Here is a 20,632-nt window from a genome sequence, read left to right as displayed (position 1 = left end):
GTATGTGCTGGGGATTTCATGGATAATGGTGTGGTTTAATTCATTTGCATTAACAATGTAAAGAGCCTTCAAGCAAAGGGTTGTGTTCAGATACCACAGGTGATGATTGCAGTCCATTTCCGTCCTCTAACCAAATCCCTTAGATATCTTTGTATATACTTAACATCACTATGCCTCAGTTTCCCACTTCTAAAACCACTGTAAGTATTAATACTCACTATTCTTATGCAGTGATATTAGAAGAAGTACACATATTTGAGCTATCTCATGCAGTGGTAATTATGTTCTTCAATAATAAAAAAAACCAATGAACTTTGAAATCACAGAATTGTTCAAGTTGGAAGAGACCCTAAAGACTGTCTAGTTCCAATCCTCTTGCCATAGGCAGGGATCCTTCTCACTAGATCAGGAAGCCCCAGTCCAGCCTGGTCTTGAACACCTCCAGCAATGGGGCATCCACAGCTTCTCTAGGCAAACTGTTCCAGTGCCTCATCATCAACATAGTAAAGAATGTCTTCCAAATACCTCCCTTAGTTTAAAGCCATTACCCCTTGTCCTATCACTGAACTACCTTACAAACAGTCTCCCTCCAGCTTTCTTATAGGCCCCCTTTTTAGGGTACCGGAAGGCTGCAATGTTTTTTGTAGAGTCTTCTCTCTAGACAAAACAACTCAATTGTCTAAGATTGTCTGCATAACAGAGGTGCTCCAGCCCTTTAATCATTTTGTGGCCCTCCTCTGGACTCTGTTGGACTCATTCCAACAGGTCCATGCCCTTGTTATTTTAGGGGACCTAGAGTTAAACGCAATATTCCAGATGGGGTCTCACAAGAGCAGAGTAGAGGGGAACAATCACCTCCCTCAGCTTGCTGGTCATGCCTCTTACAATACAGCTCAGGATATGGTTGACTTTCTTGGCTGCAAGCACACACTGATGACTCAGGTTGAGTTTTTTATCATCCAGCAACCCCAAGTCCTTATTCCTGAGGCTGCTTTCAGTCCATTCTAGCCCAGTCTGTGTTTGTGCTTGTCAGTGTTCTGACTCAGGTGCAGAATCTTGCACTTAAGTCTTGCTGAGCTCCATGACGTTTGCATAGGACAACCTCTCAAGCCTGTGAAGGTTTCACAGATAAAGTTAAGAATACCAGTGGAACATAAAAACTGACTGGGTACCACCTACCTTGGCTGGTAAGTCCGTACTGAAAGATCAGTTGTAACCAAAGTCCAAATTTTAATACTGTAAAAAAGCTTTGCCAGAGCCAAGAAAATCTTGCTCCCTTTCCTCTTCTCTGTCTCCACTGGAAAAGCCATCATTGCAACAATCAAACTCCTAAAGAATATAACAATTCTCATCCCCAATCAACAATTTCACTACTAAATCTAAGGTCACTGATGTGCCCCTTTGTTCCCACAGGGTTGACCAACCTGCAGAAGCAGTTCTGTGACTGTGTACTGAAACTCAAAGAATTATTAATACTTAATCATACTAGAAGAAAATGTGTATTCTTACCTTTAATTTTAATTCATATTGATGTTCACAGATCTTGCAACAACATTATTTTTAAAAAAGTGGATATTTCATAGCACAATACATTATTTTTTGCATTTCTAATATGATTAGTTTATATACTAGAGGCCTCACAAGCCTTCTTCTCACAAGCTTCTCACAAGCCACTTCTAACAGTGGGACCTGAACAACCTTTCAAATACAGGTTGAATTTTATCAGTAAATATGGATTTTGCACTGAGGAAGCTTTTTCCTATAAAAAGAAATGAAGAGGTTGTAACAGTAGGAAGTGCTTTTAAGACTATGTTGAAAATGTGGCAGCGGACCTACTTCATCCTTTGCAATTTAAAAATTACTTCAAACTGCATGCAAACTGTAGCTTGTACTAGGGTTATTTCTATCTTCAGTGCATTTTGCTCAACAATTCACATATTGATATTTCTGAACTGTTAAGAAACCAATACTAACATAGAGCAAACAAATAAAAATGGCAAACGTGCAAATAAACATGCACATACATGAAAATAAACAGAAATTGAATTACTTGGTGCAACAGTTTATGCAATCTCAGTTTAGATCGCATCATTCTAAAGTATGACAACACAGAACATCTTATTCTAAATGATATGTAATTTGGTGGTGTTTTATAAATGCACCATGGAGCTGGTGAGTCACCCACATACAACAATGTACTTTGTAGACATTTGTCAAATACTGCAATGCCCATACTAAGGCAACACATCCCAGGAGCTGGCAGTCACGCTATCAGCAAGAATTTGGCTACAGAAACAGCAATGATTCATCACACATTCTAGAAGCACTGTCGAAACAGCAAAACAACATGCTGCTGTTTTGATCCTTTAAAGGTAACGTTTTAAAAAATGATAATTATGTTTCTAAAATCAACATAAGCAAAAAAACCCACAAAATTCTGTTAATGCATTTGGAAATTTATTTTTATTCATAAGTGATAAATATAAGAATAATTTTTTTCCCCCCAAGAGAACAGAAAATGATTATTTAGTACAAGTGCCAGTTGATTATTTACCTCCCTACTTTTTGACTTAAATAGACAGCATTATAGGAGGTAAATGGAAAAAAAAAAAAATGCTTTTCATTTACAACAGGTAAATGAAAAAAAAAGCACATGTTTAAATACAGTTTAATTTAGGTTGTATGCAGTTTAAGAAGTCCTCTGCAGTAATTTCTAAAATAATCACCAAGACATCCTCATGAATTCCCTTATAGTTCAACTACACAATCTGTAAGACTTAGAAAACCACTTTGACTGAAGAGCCAAAAGCATCATCGGAGCACCTATTTCGATGCAGGCATCATCTTTTATTGTCCCACTGCTCACCAACACAGATCATTTCTCAGCTAAACCTATCTGAATATTTACAAATAATGGTGCAGGTCCTGTCATAAGCTCTTGCTCTCAAGCACTACTGATACCTCTGATGAGAGTGCTCTTACCTCTCTTCTGCAGAGCATTCAAGTTTAACACAAAAACAGGGAACTTTTGTCCCCAAAACTGCAGGCTAATGATTTCTTTCTACTAATAATTTATTTCCGTAGAAGTTACATAGTGACACACTGGGATAATTATTATCACCTTTTCAGAGATATTAAGAACACCTCTTAATAGTTTATAAGGCATCATCTTAAGATCTTTCCATTGTGCTGCCCTTTGCCCATTTACACAAACGTACAACACGAACCCTTACCTTTTGAAAAACAACTTCTTCTTGCTTTCTTTTCTTTTTGCTGCTTTTTCTGATCCTCTGGTTTGCCTGAATCCATTTTGTGACCTGGAGTTCAAAACCATAGTGGTTTTTTAGAAAGACGATATGATCCGAGTGCAGCTACTCAGCATTAATAAGAACCTATAAACAGACTCGAGACAATTTTTTCCATTGCTTCACTGGAAGAGGAAAAGCACTTTTTCTATCCCGAGTGACACGGTCTTAGGTAATCTGCTTAGTTACTCGAACGCGGTTGAAGGGAGATGCTGTTCTCCACCCTGCGAAGCGCTATCTTCCTTTCTTTCTTTACTAAAGCAAACTTGCACCTTTCAGCTTAAGGTGCTTTGATCGTTGGTTTTGCTTGTTTGTTTTTTAATTTTATTTTTTATTTTTTAAAGAAAATGTGTCTAAAGCCAGACCGGGCTGCCAAAAGTAAAGTTATCACTCCTGCGTGCAAAAATCCTAGGGACAGCCTCTGCACTCCATCCCACACCCCCTCTACTACAAATCAGAAATTTACTTCCAGCCACCGACTGAACGTTGTTGCAGACCAGCAGTGCCGACGTCAGACGGTGGGGTTGTTATTATTAACAAAACAACAACACGTGGGTTTTTCTCCCATACAAGCGCCTCTATTCCTAAGAAGAGAGCGATTATGCTTTTGAAGCAAAAGCGCGACGGGAGGAGGTCAGGAGAACTCGGAGAGGAGACCCACGAGGGACGAAGCGGGACTTAGCGAGTAGCGGGCAGACGGACGGACGGACGGACGGCTCTCCTCACCTCGGTTCTCACTTGCTGCACGAGCTTGCACTCCTTCCAGGTCTCGCCCTCCTCCAGAAGCGGCTGTACAGAGAGAAAGCGCACGGTGAGGCGAGGCAGGACAGGGCAAAGTAGAGTCGAGCCGAGCCGAGCCGAGCCGCTCCCCGAGGAATGCCGCCGCCACGCCACGCCACGCTCAGCCCAGCCGTCCTGCTGCCCTCGGTAGGAAATAGAGCACCTCCGCGGGGTCCCCCGATCCGTCCCCGGAACCCCGCGGAGAGGAGGAGCCTGCCTTAAAGACGTAGGGGCCGGCAGGCTCCGGGGTGGCCCTACCGGGAGTTTCACGCCTCCCCCGGCCCGGCCTGGAGAGCCGCCGCCGGCGCCCCGCGCTCCCTCCGAGCCCGCAGCCCCGGGACGGCTCTCCCTTCATCCCGAGCCCCATAGCGCACAGCTCCTGTAAAGCCCTCTGCAATTAAAAGATGCTGTCCTAGCAAAACCCCCGTGTATCCTGGTGACGGGCGAGTAGGCTGGGTCAGGAGTGCGGCACCGTTAATGCCTGACGGCTTCCCCCGGTGCTTTCCTGCCGCCGAAGAACACAGCTGGTAACTGCACTGCCGTGCATTCTGAAGGGCAGCTCAGTACGAGCACCTCAGCGGGTTTTATTCCTGTCACGGCACAGCAAGCCCGCACCGAGGCCTCCGAGAAACACTTGATATTCAACACGAGATCACGGGCAGGTGTTTAAATTTAGGCATGGGACTTCAGCAGATGTTTCTGTGCTCTTTGAGCAGGACATTCTACCTCAAGCATGATGGGAGACACCCAACTTAGGTCAGCCATGGAAAATCTCAGTACCAGAAATCCTCAAGTTAGGTTATTTTTAATGCTTTATGTTTGGTATTTAAAAAGAGGCAGACTGAGTCACACCTGGTATAACTAAGCGATTCTCAGCATTTTAGAACTAATTTATACTCTGTGCTATAAATGACCATTCTCTGAAAGCTTCTAAAGAAAAATAGGGTTCATCAAAGCATGTGCAAGAGCAAACACTCCTGCATATAGAACTAGATGGACTTTGCAAACAGTTAAGTAAATAAAGGAAGGTCCAATTACTACCTGCTAAATCTTGACACTATCCCTTTAACTTTATAACAAAAAGGAAAGAAGAAAAAAAAATCTCTCTTCTCCTCTTTTTGTTTTACCGCCACAACATCCTTCTTTCAAGATCAAAAGCGACAGATCAAAGCCAAGATCAAACTCAGTGCTTTAAATAGAAGCAACTTCACCATGAACAATTATACGAAGAACTTTTAAATAGAGCAATCACAATAGAAAATCTTATTATAGATTTTTATTTTTCGCTCACAACGGGTCCACTTAAAGCCAGTGTCAACAACTTATTTTTATGTTGTAGAACAGTGGATTTTCTTCTAAATGGTAGTTCTGAAAAGCTGCTACAAATTGTCTCTTGATCTGACTGTTTGAATGATGAAAGAATGATGTAGCACAATCAAAGAAAATGAACAAGAATATGAAGAAAAAATGTTAGTACCAACAGAAATTAATGCAGCTACCTAAAGAAGAGAAAAACAAACAAACAAACAAACAAACAAAAAAACAACGGTCCTTTGAATCATTTAATAGATTAGATCATGTGTTCCCACAGAAGTTCTTACAGGAAGGACTGGGTCATAGCGACAGTGAGACATATTTTTCCAAAATACTTCAAATAATTACACTTTCTCTCCTGTCAAGTGTTTGGAGAAAGCTAGGGGAGAAAATTGGAGAAGACACTGATTTTCAGACTAGCAGACCCCGGGGCTGACTTGGGATGAAAAATCCTGGACAGACAAACAGAAGGTGCATTAAAACTCAAAAGTAGCTCCCATTTTTCTCATTAGTGACTGTACAACAGTAAAGGAAATTCAACAGGAACTGTTATTGACCTTTTATAAAGGTAATATGCCTAGTGGAGCAACATTTGGGGTTCTCTGGCACTGGCTGCCATACATATCAAAACTTGAACACTTGTTTACTGTAAGATAATTAGATGACTGCAATGCTACTGAAGACAAGAGCTAATGTGAGTATGTGAACAGATTGCAGAATTAAAGAAAGCAGTGAGAGGAGCAGAGTGGGCCTAATGAGCCTGTGGCCACACAGCACAGTGGCTGTGCTGTCAGCTGCTAACCATACTTGTTGATGCCTTGGTAATTACTGATTTAGATCATGATCAGACTAGGAGAATTTGCTTGAAAAATGGGGAGAGGGAGAATGGAAAGAGATGAAAGTAGGGGGAGTGAAGACAGGGAAAATGGACGGTATGGAATAAAGATGATTTTAGGAACACTGGTTTCGTACTGTATTCTTTCATATCCAAAAAGGAAAGAGCTAACACGAGAAAAAAGGGCGTCCAATTTACAGGGAGAGCCACTGCCTCACCCTTCACCAACAATCCTCTTTTCTGTCCATATGACAATGACCTGTCACTCCTGAATCCCCGCACAACTGAAATTAAGAAATTGGTCCAATCTATATGTTCTTTCGTTGGGCTGGCTTTCTTTTGGAGACTGAATGAAGCTGTCCTTTGTAACGCTCAGATTGGGAAGCATTTATACATCTCAAAGCATGCAGAGAAAACTTCATTCTTGCAGCAGCAGGATTAAATATAACTGGATTTTGAACTATGGAGGAGGAGGTAGCACTTTCTACCAAATGGGCGAAGACAGGATCAATATCCTAGTACATAATATAGGCAATGATTTACACATCAACTATTCTTCACGTCACACCAGATTCTAGGTATACAATGAACTTTCAGAATTGCACACAGTCTACAAAACAATAACATATTTATGCAACATACAACTGTTTCATTTGAAACATGAAATGATTTCATATTGTTAAGGCTATGATGGCTACAAATAATATTTCATGAATCAATGAAACATTATAATCACATACACTCCCTTTGCCTAAACTGTTTATAATCCCAGCTGGTCTGTGCTGCTCTAATGCTAAAGCATTCAATATTGATAAATGGAGGACATCTTATCTGTGGTGGACATTGAATCAATGATGTTTTGTTGGTTTAAACTCCTCAGATAACTGGAAAGCAAAAGCAAAATAATTGAAAAAGGAATAATAAGTGTATTTACTGTAAATGAATTTCAGAAGAGTTTCTGCAAAGTAGAGGAAATTAATAACTAAAGCAGCCAAGTCATATTTTCCAGCATCTATTTTCTAGAACTTTGATTTTTCTCTCTGTTACTGGATTTTACACAAGTACACACCTAGATCTACATGAAATGTAAGTAATGTCTAGGGACTTCACTATTATACCATGTTTGGTCCCAGAAAATCTAACAGTCTTCACCAGCCTGCAAGTTACAATTTTGTACCTTTCTCTGTCTTCCAATATAACATAAAATAATCTTAGTTTTGTTTTATGGAACTTAATGTTATCGCCTATTTTTTCTGGCTGGTGTCATCACTTCTGTCACATCAATAAATACTATTTTAAAGAAACGACATTAAAATGCAAGGCATATTACTGTTTTCCTATAATCCAGAACTATAGCAAAACCATAAGAGAACACTAGTTGAAGTTGGTAGATTAATTTACTTGGAAACTGAGAATAAGACAGCTGGACTAGATGATCTTAAAAGGTCTTTTCCAACCATAACGATTCTATGATTTAAGACATGCAATCAGAACAGACTGTGTGACCTGAAATCTACTTCAATATAAGAGACTTGCTTTACCATCCTTCATAAAAACGTTCAGAAAATTAAAATATAAAAAAGGATTTTGTCTGGCAACTCACAAAACAATTACTAATAGTTTGAAACATTTGATTTTATTGTATTCATCATGGGCAACAATTTCAAAGTTTTAAAAATGCTACTGTTACCAGAATTTGGCAGAGACTGAGGAGACCTTAGGCTACAGCTGAAAACAGTGAAGTGGCTGTTGTAGCCACATGGCAATCTGTACTTCCAAGGGACAGTATATCAATGGCAGATCAATATTACTGAAAAAGAAATCAAGCAAAAGTATGCTCATATAAGAACAGAAAGCCATCCAACTGACTGTGTGCAGTTTTTAAACGACAACTTTATTAAAGGAAATGGTAAAGCAAGTTGTTTTGATGCTACATGTATTTTAGGAAAAATGGTCATTGACATTGATACCATGAATTCAACTGCTCTAAAATTCCTCCAGACATCCCTGTGGCGGTGTAAATGCACCCTTTTCAGACCAGCATGTTGCTTCTAACATTCTTTAGTGGAACACTCCTATAAAGATGTTATGTTAAAGTCAAACTTGCTCTTCCTGAAAACATCTCTACCTCTAAGAGATAAAAACCTGTTGAAACAGTAATTTTGAGGATGTACTTTCAGTACACTGCAACATGACTTTCAAATAATGATACTGAAAATACAACCTTCAGATACCCATTCGCAACTCCGTGATGGGGAGAGAGTTCATAGTTAAAGATGAAAACCTGCAACCAGCTATTTAGCCCAAGATCAGATCCATAATCTGATAAAGAAAGTTTCTCTGACCTCTAAATAATATACTTACAACTTATTTCTAAACAATAATATGTCACACATACGATGACATACAATTTATATATCATGTAAATAATAATATCTGCTGAGATCCTGGTGAGCAGTGGATAGTTGGATATCCAGCAACTGGATAGTTGCTGGCTGGCTAAAATACATAGGAATTTCAAAGTCCTTTGTATTTATTTATTGTTGTTACTGTTGTTGTTGTTTTCCTTTTTTGCCTGAAATTACAGAGGGAAACAAACAAACAAACAAACAAACCCAAAACACAAAGATAAACATGCTTAAACATGGATACTGGACAGTCTTGCACCACTCGTGTGACAAGTAGTGTTTTCCTTCTTCCTCTGGCATGAAGAGACAAAGAAAATGAAGCTGCTGTGTTTATTGTTTAAAAAACAAAATACCTCTTTCAGAGGTACTGACCTCTGAGTTTTGCTGATCCCTTGAAGCAATCAAAAACCCTTCCATCAGTTTCAGAAAAGAAATAGATTCAAGACAAAAGCCAGTTAGCTGTTAACCCATATGCTAAGGAAATAGCCATTAGTTGAACCATGACTTTTATTGCTAATTTTTATATTGACCAATAGGTTTGTCAGCCTTTCAAAACCACCTTTCCCAAGACATTTTCATTTTGGCATTTAAGTTTCACTGTGAGCCTGGAAGACAGCAGGAGAGCAAACAGAATAGCTAAAGTGTCCTGGAAAAGGGTTCCCAATCTGTTTAGGTTTGCGTGGCAATGTTTCAGTAGCAGGGTGGCCTCTGTGAGCAGAGCCCAGCAGATGCCCCATGTCAGATCAGAGCCAGCTCCAGCTGTTCCAAAAGAACCTGTCACTGCTCAGAGCTGAAGGACCCATCCTAGAGCAGTTCTTGAAGGGCTGTATTTTCTCCAAATAAAACAGAAGGTGATAATCATCTACATCTTTACGACTAGGAAGTCCTGCTAAATGATAAGGACATGACAAGCAAGGTAAGATCTTTACACTGCTTCTATCAACTTTGGTGGAGGACAGCAAATTGTTACATGGCATTCTGTTACAATCTGCCCTCTAGAAGTACTTAGAAGTTTGGTGTTTTTTGCAGAATGTGTGAAAAAAAAAAACATCAGGCCCCAGAGCAAAGAGATTCTGTCTTCACCTCTGGCCAGCAAACAGTGCAGTGTGAGGTTCCGAACCCTCAGGAGCACTTCGTTTCTGACTAGATGGCTGGATGAATCCACAGGTCACAATTACACTGGCCAGCATTACAGAGGGCTGCCTGGACTTCAGGTACATAGTATGTATTTATACATATGCATGAGATGCACCTTTCCTACATATTAATTCCTTCCATTCACAAGCATGTCTTTCTATAACTACAGAAAGAACAATTTTTCAGTCAGCAAAATGAGTATTTCTTTCAAAAGCACCCAACTGCTACAAAGGGGAAGGTGGCAACTTGTTCCTGTCAAATACAGTTTTTACATCAACTTCATGGCCATTCTCCTGTACTAAAAATATCTCAAACATTGTTTTCTAAAATAGCATTTCACTGTTATTATTTCATATCCTGTGTGCAATTCAGTAAAATGAGTTATAATGGGCTCTAAATTTCAGTTATTTCACTCATTTAGGGGCCTCCTCTTTCCAAAACAGCTTAAAAATATTTAATTCTCTAAGAATTGTTTCCACCAAATAAAAATTAATTGGTTGCTAACTTCTTTACATAGGATGTTTTTACAGTCAATTAGAATCAGTGTTTATTGATGTGCAAGCCCACCTGTGTCTATATTTGACAATTCTCTGTTCAACACTTCTGTAAAAAAAGACCTGTCCTTCCTCCCTCTGCTGTGTTTCCACCCCCTGCATATGTAGATGGGAGAGTGGGAGCTTGGGAATGTGAACTTGATCCAGCATTGATTGACCAGGCAGCAAACCCTTATTGTTCTGGAGATACCAAACATAACTCCTTTCTAGTGGGGATAAGCTCAGTCATTCTGCACATAACATAGCTTTTGTGTTCAGCAGTACAAATAGAAAAAGGGAAATAGAATGACTGCTGGAGATTTGTTAAACTTAAAAGAGATTCTGATGAACAAACATGTGGAATCCAGTCCACAGTTATTTTAGAAATGGAACGTTACTTCAAATGCACTTTGTACCTCTGAGCTGGACACACATAATGATGATAGGTAAAATGAAGGAAAACAGAAAGATATTTGTGCAAATCTGACTTTTGACTGGAGGGGTAAGCCAATTTTAGCAGGTCATTCATCAACTAAATCCAGTGAAGTATCCTTCTCAGCCTAACTGCATATGTGCATTCCAGGTAAAAATCCCCACATGACTTTTTTTCTGAATTGTTCAATTATTGGCTAAACTAAGGTTCCCAAAATTCTGTTTTAAATATCACTTTTAGAAATTAGGACAAGGGAGGCACTGAAATGCTATGGCCAATCTTTTCCAATGTAGCATTTAAAAATGAACTTCTACATCCAAGTTACTGAGCAATATGTATGCCAAACCTGAGGAAGTCTGCCTTCCAATTTTAGAAAGGGATCATGCAATAATTCATACAAATGCTATTTTTATCATGAGTGTCTGTGTTTTACTTCTAAAATCAGCAATCACGTGCAATGCTGTCGAAACTCACCCAAACTGTAACAATACTTTAAGCTATGCCTGAATTTGAAATACGTATTTCTGAAATAAACTTGGTGATTTATCATTTTATATAAGCAATTTTCTTGAGTTTTTGAACTGTTCAGCAAGCAAAAATATATCAGTGTTGGGCCTTGTTTAGCAATAATAAGTGCAATTTAGAGGGACAGCTGAAGAAATTAAAATGACATGTTCTAATAATAATGACATGACAATATCATAATATTATTATTATGACTAATAATAATGACATGACAATAATCTTCCTTATTTATAAATAATAATAAAGTCCTATTATTTTTTGATAGTTTGCCACAAAAAAAGATATTTTTTCTACTTTGTTCTATCTGCAAAGACTTGCAGATGCATAATTATTATTTAAATAGAATGTCTTTTTGTCTATTTTCTTCTCCTCTGTTATTCAACTGACAGTTATGCATATTACAGTACTATACTGTGTTTTCCAAAATCCCTTACTTTAAGAAAATCAGATGTGAAGTTGATTTTTGCTTATTTTTGAAGAAAGACATAATTAATGATTCATTTTCACAGTTTTCCCTTATTGACTTATTATCCTTATTTTCCTTTTGTTCATCTACGCTAACTTAAAATTTAAACGACTTTGGAAGGATTTTTTAATCTGCTAATCTCCAAGGAGGTTAATAGCAAAATAAAACATTTTTTTTTCTTCTGGGGAAGCATCTGTTCTTCAATATGTACTTCCCTTGTACAAGAATAATTACTTTTATAAGTAGCAATTATGTTTTCTTCAGATTACTTCTCAAATATCATCTCATTAAACTTCAAATATCAGTAATTCTCTGCAACGGTGTGAGAACAGACAAAAAAAGCTCATCATTCAGATAAAAAAAACAAAGATAAGGTGATCAGCAAACTTCAGAACTGAAGCAGCAGCACATTATTGTTGTGACTAGTACTTATTACCAAGTCTGAAATGATTGTAACAGTCACAATTTAACTTAATTAGATAAGTATGAAAATTATCCCTCTTCGTAACTCTTCCCCATTTTTCCCCCTAAATTATAAGCATGAATGAGCCTTTCCTACTTAGTAGGTCATTCTTGCTGCTAGTGCCTACAAATTTACTGTATCACAGCAAAGACAAGTGTCTCTTGTTTACTGTCTCAGTGCTGCTATCCACTCATCTACTGTTATTTATATACACATCTAGATAGAAAAATTGCAAAATAAAGCACTACTAGAAATATCAAGTGTTAGTATGTCCGAGCCTTAAATTATACTCTGATCCAGCATGAAATTTCTCTGCTGAAAATTTTTCTAGTACCATTTGTAAAACTTGAGTAAATAATTACTAAAGATAATTTAGAAGCATAAGTGCATTCTTTAAAAAAAATTGCTTGAATCTGTTTGGTTTGTTAATAATTGACTGTAACTGCTAAACTATGATGCATTCTGTTATAGACCTATCCTTTCATTTTTCATTTTCTCTTAGCATAAGGGAACAGGAAATTTATAAAGTTTGTAACTGGGGCAAAAGTCATGATCATTTTTAGTAACAAATGGCTTCATTAGAAACAATACTATTCATAGATCATATTATTATTCTTATTAAGTACTTGAGCTGCCACTAGAACATCTCTTAAAAATTATGAAATCACAGAAAGATATTACCTACACTGATCTAGAAAAATCCACACACTACGTTTTATTTCAATTTTAAAAATAGTTCAGTGAAGTTTTGCTATGGGTTTCCTTTAGCTCTGCAATCTATTTCCTCAAGTAGGATGATCCAAAAAACAGCCATGAATAAACAAAACCAGAAATAGCATGAATAAATGAATATCCACCACTGCAAGAATTCTTTTGACAATGTATTTCTAGAAGTATGGTTGGTTTACAAGAAACATTAGTATGTATGGATTAAGCTACTCCTTCACCATAGTTACAAAACAAACAAACAACAACAGCAACAACAAACAGATCAGAGAGGAAAAAAATGTATACTTAAATAGAAGTATTCTTAGTACTGTAAGAGCAGGCTGTCTTTCACTGTTCAATCAGAATCAGAAATCGTGGTAGTGTTCTGATGCTCACAAAAAGCTACACGTATTCTGAAATATCTGTTGGTAGTTGCTGCTTAAATCAGGAAACACTGTTTAAGGTGGAACAGGCAAAAATAATCAAGTTTAACAGATGGATGAAACAGCAACTCGGGAGTAAATCTGAAGAAGATCATTTTCATAACACAAGGTACCAAATCAAATGCACATTCAAGGAACACTCAAGATAGATAGCAAGTTTACCAATAAATAAGAGCAAGCTATGAACAATGCAGCTTCACAGAGACAACAAAAAGGTAGTAAAACGAGAATGAGGTAGAAAAGTACTTCTAGGAGTTTATGAGATGCAGAAACTACCTAGTGCTATTACTCAATTAGAAATGCCCAGTGCTAAATATTTTAAGTTCATTTTTAAAAAGATTAACTCGTTAGGGTAGCATAAGAAATTAACACTAAGTAAATGGTCACTATAAAAGACAATCTATGCAGAACATATCCTCCACAAGCATACAGCCTTTTAGTTTTAAACTGCAAATAAACTAGAGCAAATCTATTACACAGACGGAAACAGAAACCATACTTCAGAGAATAAATCATCAGTGCCATGAATAAAGTAGACTTAAGTGAGCTCATAGGTGTTTTCCTGTTCTAAATGCTGTTTCATTCTTCTGATTCTACTGCTTGCCAGCTGAAATCACTGACTGAAGTTAGTGGTTTTATGTCATTACTAGCCTTTGGCATGATAAAACTATTCTATAATCCTCCAGTGAGTCACTTCTGAGACAGCACTACATGCTGGAGGGTTGCTGATACTTGATTTGATAAATGGTGTTTTCAACAAGACATTTCGCCTTCCCACAATGTGTTCCCAGGAAAACATCTTTCTGACAGCATGTGTTTCAGAAAAGCTTGCTTATTTTTCATCTCTTATGACCCTTGTTGTTTTCTTGTTGTATAGGAAAACCTTACTGAACAGCAAGCTTCAAGAGAACTATTGTGCCATGGCACTCTCCCATTTATGAAAAAGACTGGCCAGGAATTACCATGCATTCTCTTTTTATAAGATTAACTTTCAATGCTTTAGAAAATACAGAAGCTGGAAGTGTAACTTGGCATGCAGAATTCTCTCTTTCATGGCAACAGGACAAATTCCATTTTTATTTATTGGCATGACTCCTTTAACTTATATGGAGTTACTCTTGATTAGTACTGGTATATACAAGAGTCTGGAAACTAGCCCAATATTTAGAAAAGACAGAATGCCTTTTCTGAGAGTTTAATGGTAACAAGAGATTGACTTGCATTAAGATTTTGCTAATTGTGTAAAACAAGTTGAAAGGAGTGCATGTGTGTTTTTATACATAGTTATATACATATACATACTGTTCCCTGGACAGAACTGGAGGCAGGATTTGAGAAGGCAAAGGATACACAGCATAGGTGAAGGAGTACAGATCTCTGTGAGACCAGTGTCATGATGTATGACTGCAAGGAATACAAAATGTTAATTTCTCCAGTGGAAGAAAAACGTGAAGTAAGACTTCTTCAAGCAGTGTACATGGAAAGTATTTACCCTCAGCATTTACGCAATTCCCTGGTAATTGTCTCAAGCTAGACACCACCATGAAGATGTTGAACAGATGGGAAGGCTAGCAACTCTGTCTTTAAGAACCATGTTGTTATGAAATCTTACAGAATATTGGTTGTACACAACTGATATGTTTTTATATAACCAGGAAAGAAAACTCTTAAATAAATCCTTTGGTAGATAATGCTGTAAAAGAGCTGAGAGTAGTGAATTTTCTTTGTGTTCAATTGCTGACGTGAATTTCCTGAGCAAAACCAACACAAACATTAAAAGTGGAAACACCATGGAAACAAACAAGGACACTGTAATACAAAAAGCTTCACATATGGGAAAGATACAAACGGAAATATGTTCTGATTTAATTTTCAGAATGGACAGTATGATGCATATTTCCTAATCCCATTAAGTAAAATAATCTCTTCAGTAAGAAAGTTTCCATTCTAAATTTAGTGAAGTCTTAGATATTACTTGTACATTAAGAGACTTTTAAACTACCATGCTACAAGACTCTACAGTGCAGTATGCAAAATAAGACTCATAAGCAGAAAGATGACAATTCCAGTGTAAGGCACGGGACACTGCTTCTCTGCTTTTGGGACACCTTTGGGGCAGAAATTTTTCCAGTGGCTCCACCACTCAAGAAAGGCAGTCAACTGCAAAGAATACTGGGTGCCTCACAAAGCTCACACTGCCTGGTTAGCAAGCTCAGCAGTATCATTCCAGGCAAAGGAACAGGCAGAAAGCTTCTTATACAAACACCCTTGCTCACTCACCATGCAACCTATATGAGAGAGCAAAAATCAACTTCATGGAGTTCCTTGGCTGTTGCTTATAATGCAGATAATTCATCAGGATGTAAGAAAATGGTCTCATATGCCTTTGAGAGCCCAAATCTATCACAACAGCTAAGAAAATATTTTGCTGGAAAAAAAACAACAACCACAATTTAAATACTTCTTAAGGTGTTTTCTGTTTCTCATTTACAGCACACCAGACAACTTAATCTAGTGAGTAAATAAAGTCATATACAGATTACAGACAGAAAAGTATTGAGAGCTACTAAGCAGCCTCAACAGTCTTGATTTCAGGTATAAGGCCTCCCCAGATGATTTAATAAAGCACTAAGTGAACAAGGTTTTTTATTCACTGAATGACAGCTCCATTTCTTTCAATACAGTGGAAATCAGTTCCTGCAAGAGCCTTAGAACTGCTAAAAGCAACAACAGAAAGAAATCAGAATGGATACTGATGGAAGAAATAGAGGAGAGTTGAGCATGCTGATTCTTAAAAAAACAGCTATATTTTTGCTATATGTTTTATGTACAAACTCAATAGACACTCACAGGAAATTATGAAACTACTTGCTAGTCATTCTGAACAGCTTACAGCACACACTCAAGTAAACAGTGTTCAGTTTTCACACTAATCAAAGTTATTTTCAATTCTTTAGCATACTCCTACCTTCCTTATTTGTGATTTCAGAGCTAATTGTGGAAACAAGTAAGGCATATCCTCAGAGAGACAATTCTAAGCAAAATGGTAGAACGCTCTTATTTCGGAGACCCAGTTTAGTACCTTACAACCATAGTTGTGCAACATCAGTTTATCTTCAATATTTAAAGCAACTGTTCTGCCACATATTGAATTTTCTACCTATTTTCTTGATTAAAACATCGTATTAAAATCAAGGTCCTTTTTCAAGAAATGACTGAATATAAAGATGCATGATTATATTCTCATTTCTCTTGCACCCTTCCAGTTAAAGCAAATTTCTCTTCAATTGTTTTACAGCAAAAAGCAAATACAACCTTGATTTTATATTATCTTAAAATATTAGTCTTCAAACATTTTGGTCTCAGGACAAAATCTCACAGAGAACTTTCTGTGGCACACAGAGAACAACAGAAATCCACAACACCTTTAAAGTGAAGAAAGAGTTCAATCACAGCATTTGAATACAGCTCAGGTTCACAGATATTGACAGTTCTGTTTTGACAATTCTACCTGCAAATTTGCTCACTCGTTAGAGCCTCAGTCATGCTGCCAACCAACTCTTCCCTTCTGCACTTACAAACCAGGACTTATTATTCTAACTCTTAAAAACGTGAAGTAGAAACAAACGCAAGTACTTGTTACAATAAATTTCAAGCAACTTAACAGTTAGAAATTGAGCACCAAGTGTATGACAGAAACATATTTGATAAAAAACTGTATCTAGGAAGTTTTCTAAAGGGATACCTTTCTTCAGCTGACCTCAGTTTTGAAACAAAATCAATTTACAAAGCCTTCAAATAGCACTATGCATTTTCAATTCTCATAATTTATATAATTAATATGAAAATTAGTATTAAAAGCAGAAAATAATGGTCTCAGCTGCAACAGAATGAGAACTCCAAGGAAATGCAAGAGATCCATGAGCAAGTCACCATATTCATAAAGTATCAAAGCACAAATAATTTAATTTAGTGAAGTGACTGTTGTCAATATGACTGTCAGTAACCCATACACAGACTGAATAATGCTCCTTACATTTATTATAGTCCACCACTATACTGTACAGCATACTTTGAAGTGACTACAGTATTAAGGAGTAGGATACATTTTGCAAGATTTGCCTTTGGGCAGGTTCATTGAGAATCATGCAAAAAACTGCAACTAATAAAAACTAACACTGTATGAACAGCGTATAAAGATGCAGAAAGTAGTCATAATCAAAACTGTTTATTTAAAAATAATACATTATATATACAATGTGAAATGCAAATCTCCAGAAAGAACAGAGAACAAATATTCTGAATTTACCTTTGGTATGCCAGAAGTGTCAAGCCAATTCTGGGTGATACTTTCAACAGTTAAACCAGACCTTCAAAAAAAAAAAAAAAAAACAAAAACAAAAAAAAAAAAACAGAGAATATACACAAATATACAAAAAATAACAGTTTTTCACATGAAGCTTAACAATGTAGTAGCTAAGCAAAACCCTGAATTACTGGATGTAATACAGTAGTAGTACATTATGGATTTTTTAATGAATAATATCATCAGAGGTGATATGAGCAAATTAAAGACAGATCAGATTTTTTACGTGTTTAAACAAAGAATAAATGACTATAGGCAGAGAATATTTAAGATGGTAAACTGCAGTTATGAAACATAAATTATGAATATGTGCTCTCACTTTTCTTTCTTCTACTGAAAAAAAAAAACAACCAAACAAACCCAGAAATGTAGAACAGGTAAGTTTAGTTGGAGATATTCAAAGTCAGTTGTTACAGAAGCAGCCTATATGTAAATATAAAGTACCAAATAAGATTAAATAAAAGAACAACTTCTTTTAACTTAAGGATTTTAAAAACACCAACAGATTTTAATCCTCAGAGTTACTGAGTAGTTAATATATTTTAGTTTAAGTTTCATCTCTTTTACATTTTCTTTATATGCTGATAACACTCAAAGTGAAGTCTGGATTAGTCTGGACCCTCAACTAATACAAAAGGAAATAGATTGTTATGACCAAGCTGTGTGGGACTAAAATAACCACAGGTGGAATTATTTGTACATTCAGAAATAATATTTCCACTTTTGCTTTTGCAAGTAGCTTCTGCTGAATTTACTTGAACCTAGGCTGAAAACTTCCCAACTTACAGAGAAACAAATTAAATAAAAAAAATTACACTGTTCATGCCATATGCCAATACTGAAAAATAATACTTAAATAAGCTGTCTATGAATTCTGAGTAGAACAGACATGCACAGTCCTGTGTGTGGAAATACCTTGGCAAGGCTCATTCTAGTACCTGCAGCTACCCTCAAGTGAAGACCCATAATCAACAAAGCACCTAGAAAAAGAACCTCCATTTTGAAGTTCTAAAGCAGGAAGGCAAGCTTCTCAACACTGGTTTTAATTTAACTACATGACAAAGAATCCTGTTGGTTTTTATTTTCCCCAGTTCGGACAAAGTTCTGCTAGAAATTCTGATCCTATAGGAAGTTTATGGATTGTATTTGTGACTATGAAGGAATTTGCAATGAATCCATCAATCATTTTTACTGAATGATTTTAGAACACCTTTAAATATTATTTAGGCTGTGACATTGGGAGAAAGATCAATCACAGTTATGCCTGACATGCAACTAGGAAAATTAATGCCAGGGGGCTTATGAAGTCTTGAAAGCAGTCAATTAATATGTTAATGGATGAAACACTCAACAAAATCATAGAATAAAAATTTGTGTTTACTGTTCTTATTAATAATATTATTATTTTTAATCTTGTCTAATTTAATTTGGACTGACCAAAGATTTAAATTATTGATATTGACATGGTTAGCACTTTTCCAGACACGGGTTATATTTTGACTTAAATATTCTTAACTTCCTTGAGTTCAAGATGAAAAGGCTCCCCTCCATCTCTCAACAGAACTGTAAGTTATATTCCTTTGAGGTACAACTAATAGTTACAAACTATTCCGCACCATCATGTTGTTAGATCTACCATCTCTACACCCACTTAACAATATTTTGAAGGAAGTATCATTAAAAGCAGGTCTGCTTAATAGAATAAAATTCTGCCAATTTGAATTAGAGGCAGGAGTATCAATTAAAAAGAGGGTCAGCTGGCTACTCATTGAGTAATTGTTCAATGGTACCTGCAAAAAATAAGTAATCTGATCATAATAAGCTTGTCCAAAATACACAGAAATTTTGTAACAAAGGCAAAAATGAATCACCAGGTACCTTAAACATAAAAAAAGCCCATGCACTGCCCTGTGTCTTTCAGCTACCAAGATATACTTGCATACTAAATACTGTAAGAAGCTGCAAATTAAAAAGAAAAAAGGCCACTCTACTCACAGTGACAACAACGCCATCTATATGTGTTTTCAGTCTCTATTCTTTAACAGTTTTCATTAGTTTTTGATCAGTCATATATTATGGTGCTGGCCAAGGAGGTTTAATTTGGAAACATAACCAGTCTACTTAGTGATAATAATATATTTCAACAGCTCATGCAATTTAGGTCCCAACCTTTCTTTCAGGCCCTTTACAAGTGACAGATAACATTATAAGTCTGGCTGAGGTCACTCAAAAAGTTCTACAAGGGAGAATAATTCCCAAAGAGAAAAAGAAATCTCCCTAATTAATAAATCTGAGAAGTCAAAAATATATCCTCCAACACTAGGAAATAGTAGACTGCCACAATCTGAAAAGAAAAAATTATAAAATTTCTTATACCGTGTGATTAAACAATCACAGAATTCAAAAAGAAGCATTTTTACATTGGTGAGGATTATGAATGTTCAGGACATTTCCATTCCATATGTCTGGTCACTATGGAAATTGATTTTCCACAGGTAACTGAACAGAGATGTCATGCTTGTAATGGGGTGGTGTTCTACATTCAAGTGAATTACATCTAGATTTGGTCCACTTTTAATAGTACCTTGTTTTTTTTGTTTTTTTTGTTTTTTTTTTTTCAAATTTAGAACATTTAAACGCTACGTCCTTCAGGCTTTAATTACATTTACCTCCATGCAGTATTCTAAAAATCTTATGTCTAATTAAGCTAGTCAGTTGAATTCCTTCCAAAGGGAAAGGGAAGGAAAAAAAAGGTAAGTCCAAACAGTCAGTCAGTACACTTTCCTTGGGATGACTTTTTTTCTTGAGTACATCTTACTGCAGGGCTACTGAAAAAAGCACACATAGGATAAGCTTAAAATGAGACACCAAAATTTTGTATAGTCAAAGATAGATCAGGTGAATAATTTAATTTAT

The 20,632-nt window shown here is 36.6% G+C and overlaps 1 protein-coding gene across 19 annotated transcripts in view; it reads right to left on the bottom strand.

Annotated features, from left to right (window-relative positions):
• The window catches only part of AOPEP (aminopeptidase O (putative)), a 175,018-nt gene that overhangs the window by 58,366 nt on the left and 96,020 nt on the right, over positions 1–20,632 (bottom strand). For 12 of the 19 annotated variants that reach the window (XR_006932390.1, XR_006932392.1, XR_006932391.1 and 9 more), the window contains 3 exons: positions 17,660–17,720; positions 4,032–4,094; positions 3,234–3,317 (listed from right to left, as the gene is read on the bottom strand). Coding sequence is in view for 14 of the 19 variants with exons in the window: in XM_040656059.2 (XP_040511993.1) it covers positions 3,234–3,317; positions 4,032–4,094; positions 17,660–17,720 (208 nt within the window). In the remaining 5 variants the exon portion in view is untranslated. Of the gene's footprint in view, positions 1–1,179; positions 1,298–3,233; positions 3,318–4,031; positions 4,095–5,346; positions 14,755–17,659; positions 17,721–20,632 lie in introns of those variants that run through there. The other 7 variants (XR_006932393.1, XR_006932394.1, XM_046905568.1 and 4 more) reach the window with 3 other exon arrangements.

The sequence above is a fragment of the Gallus gallus genome, chromosome Z (assembly GCF_016699485.2).
Source record: "Gallus gallus isolate bGalGal1 chromosome Z, bGalGal1.mat.broiler.GRCg7b, whole genome shotgun sequence".
Lineage (NCBI taxonomy): Eukaryota > Metazoa > Chordata > Aves > Galliformes > Phasianidae > Gallus > Gallus gallus.
Note: the sequence above shows the minus strand (reverse complement) of the source record. Positions and strands in the feature narration are given on the sequence as shown.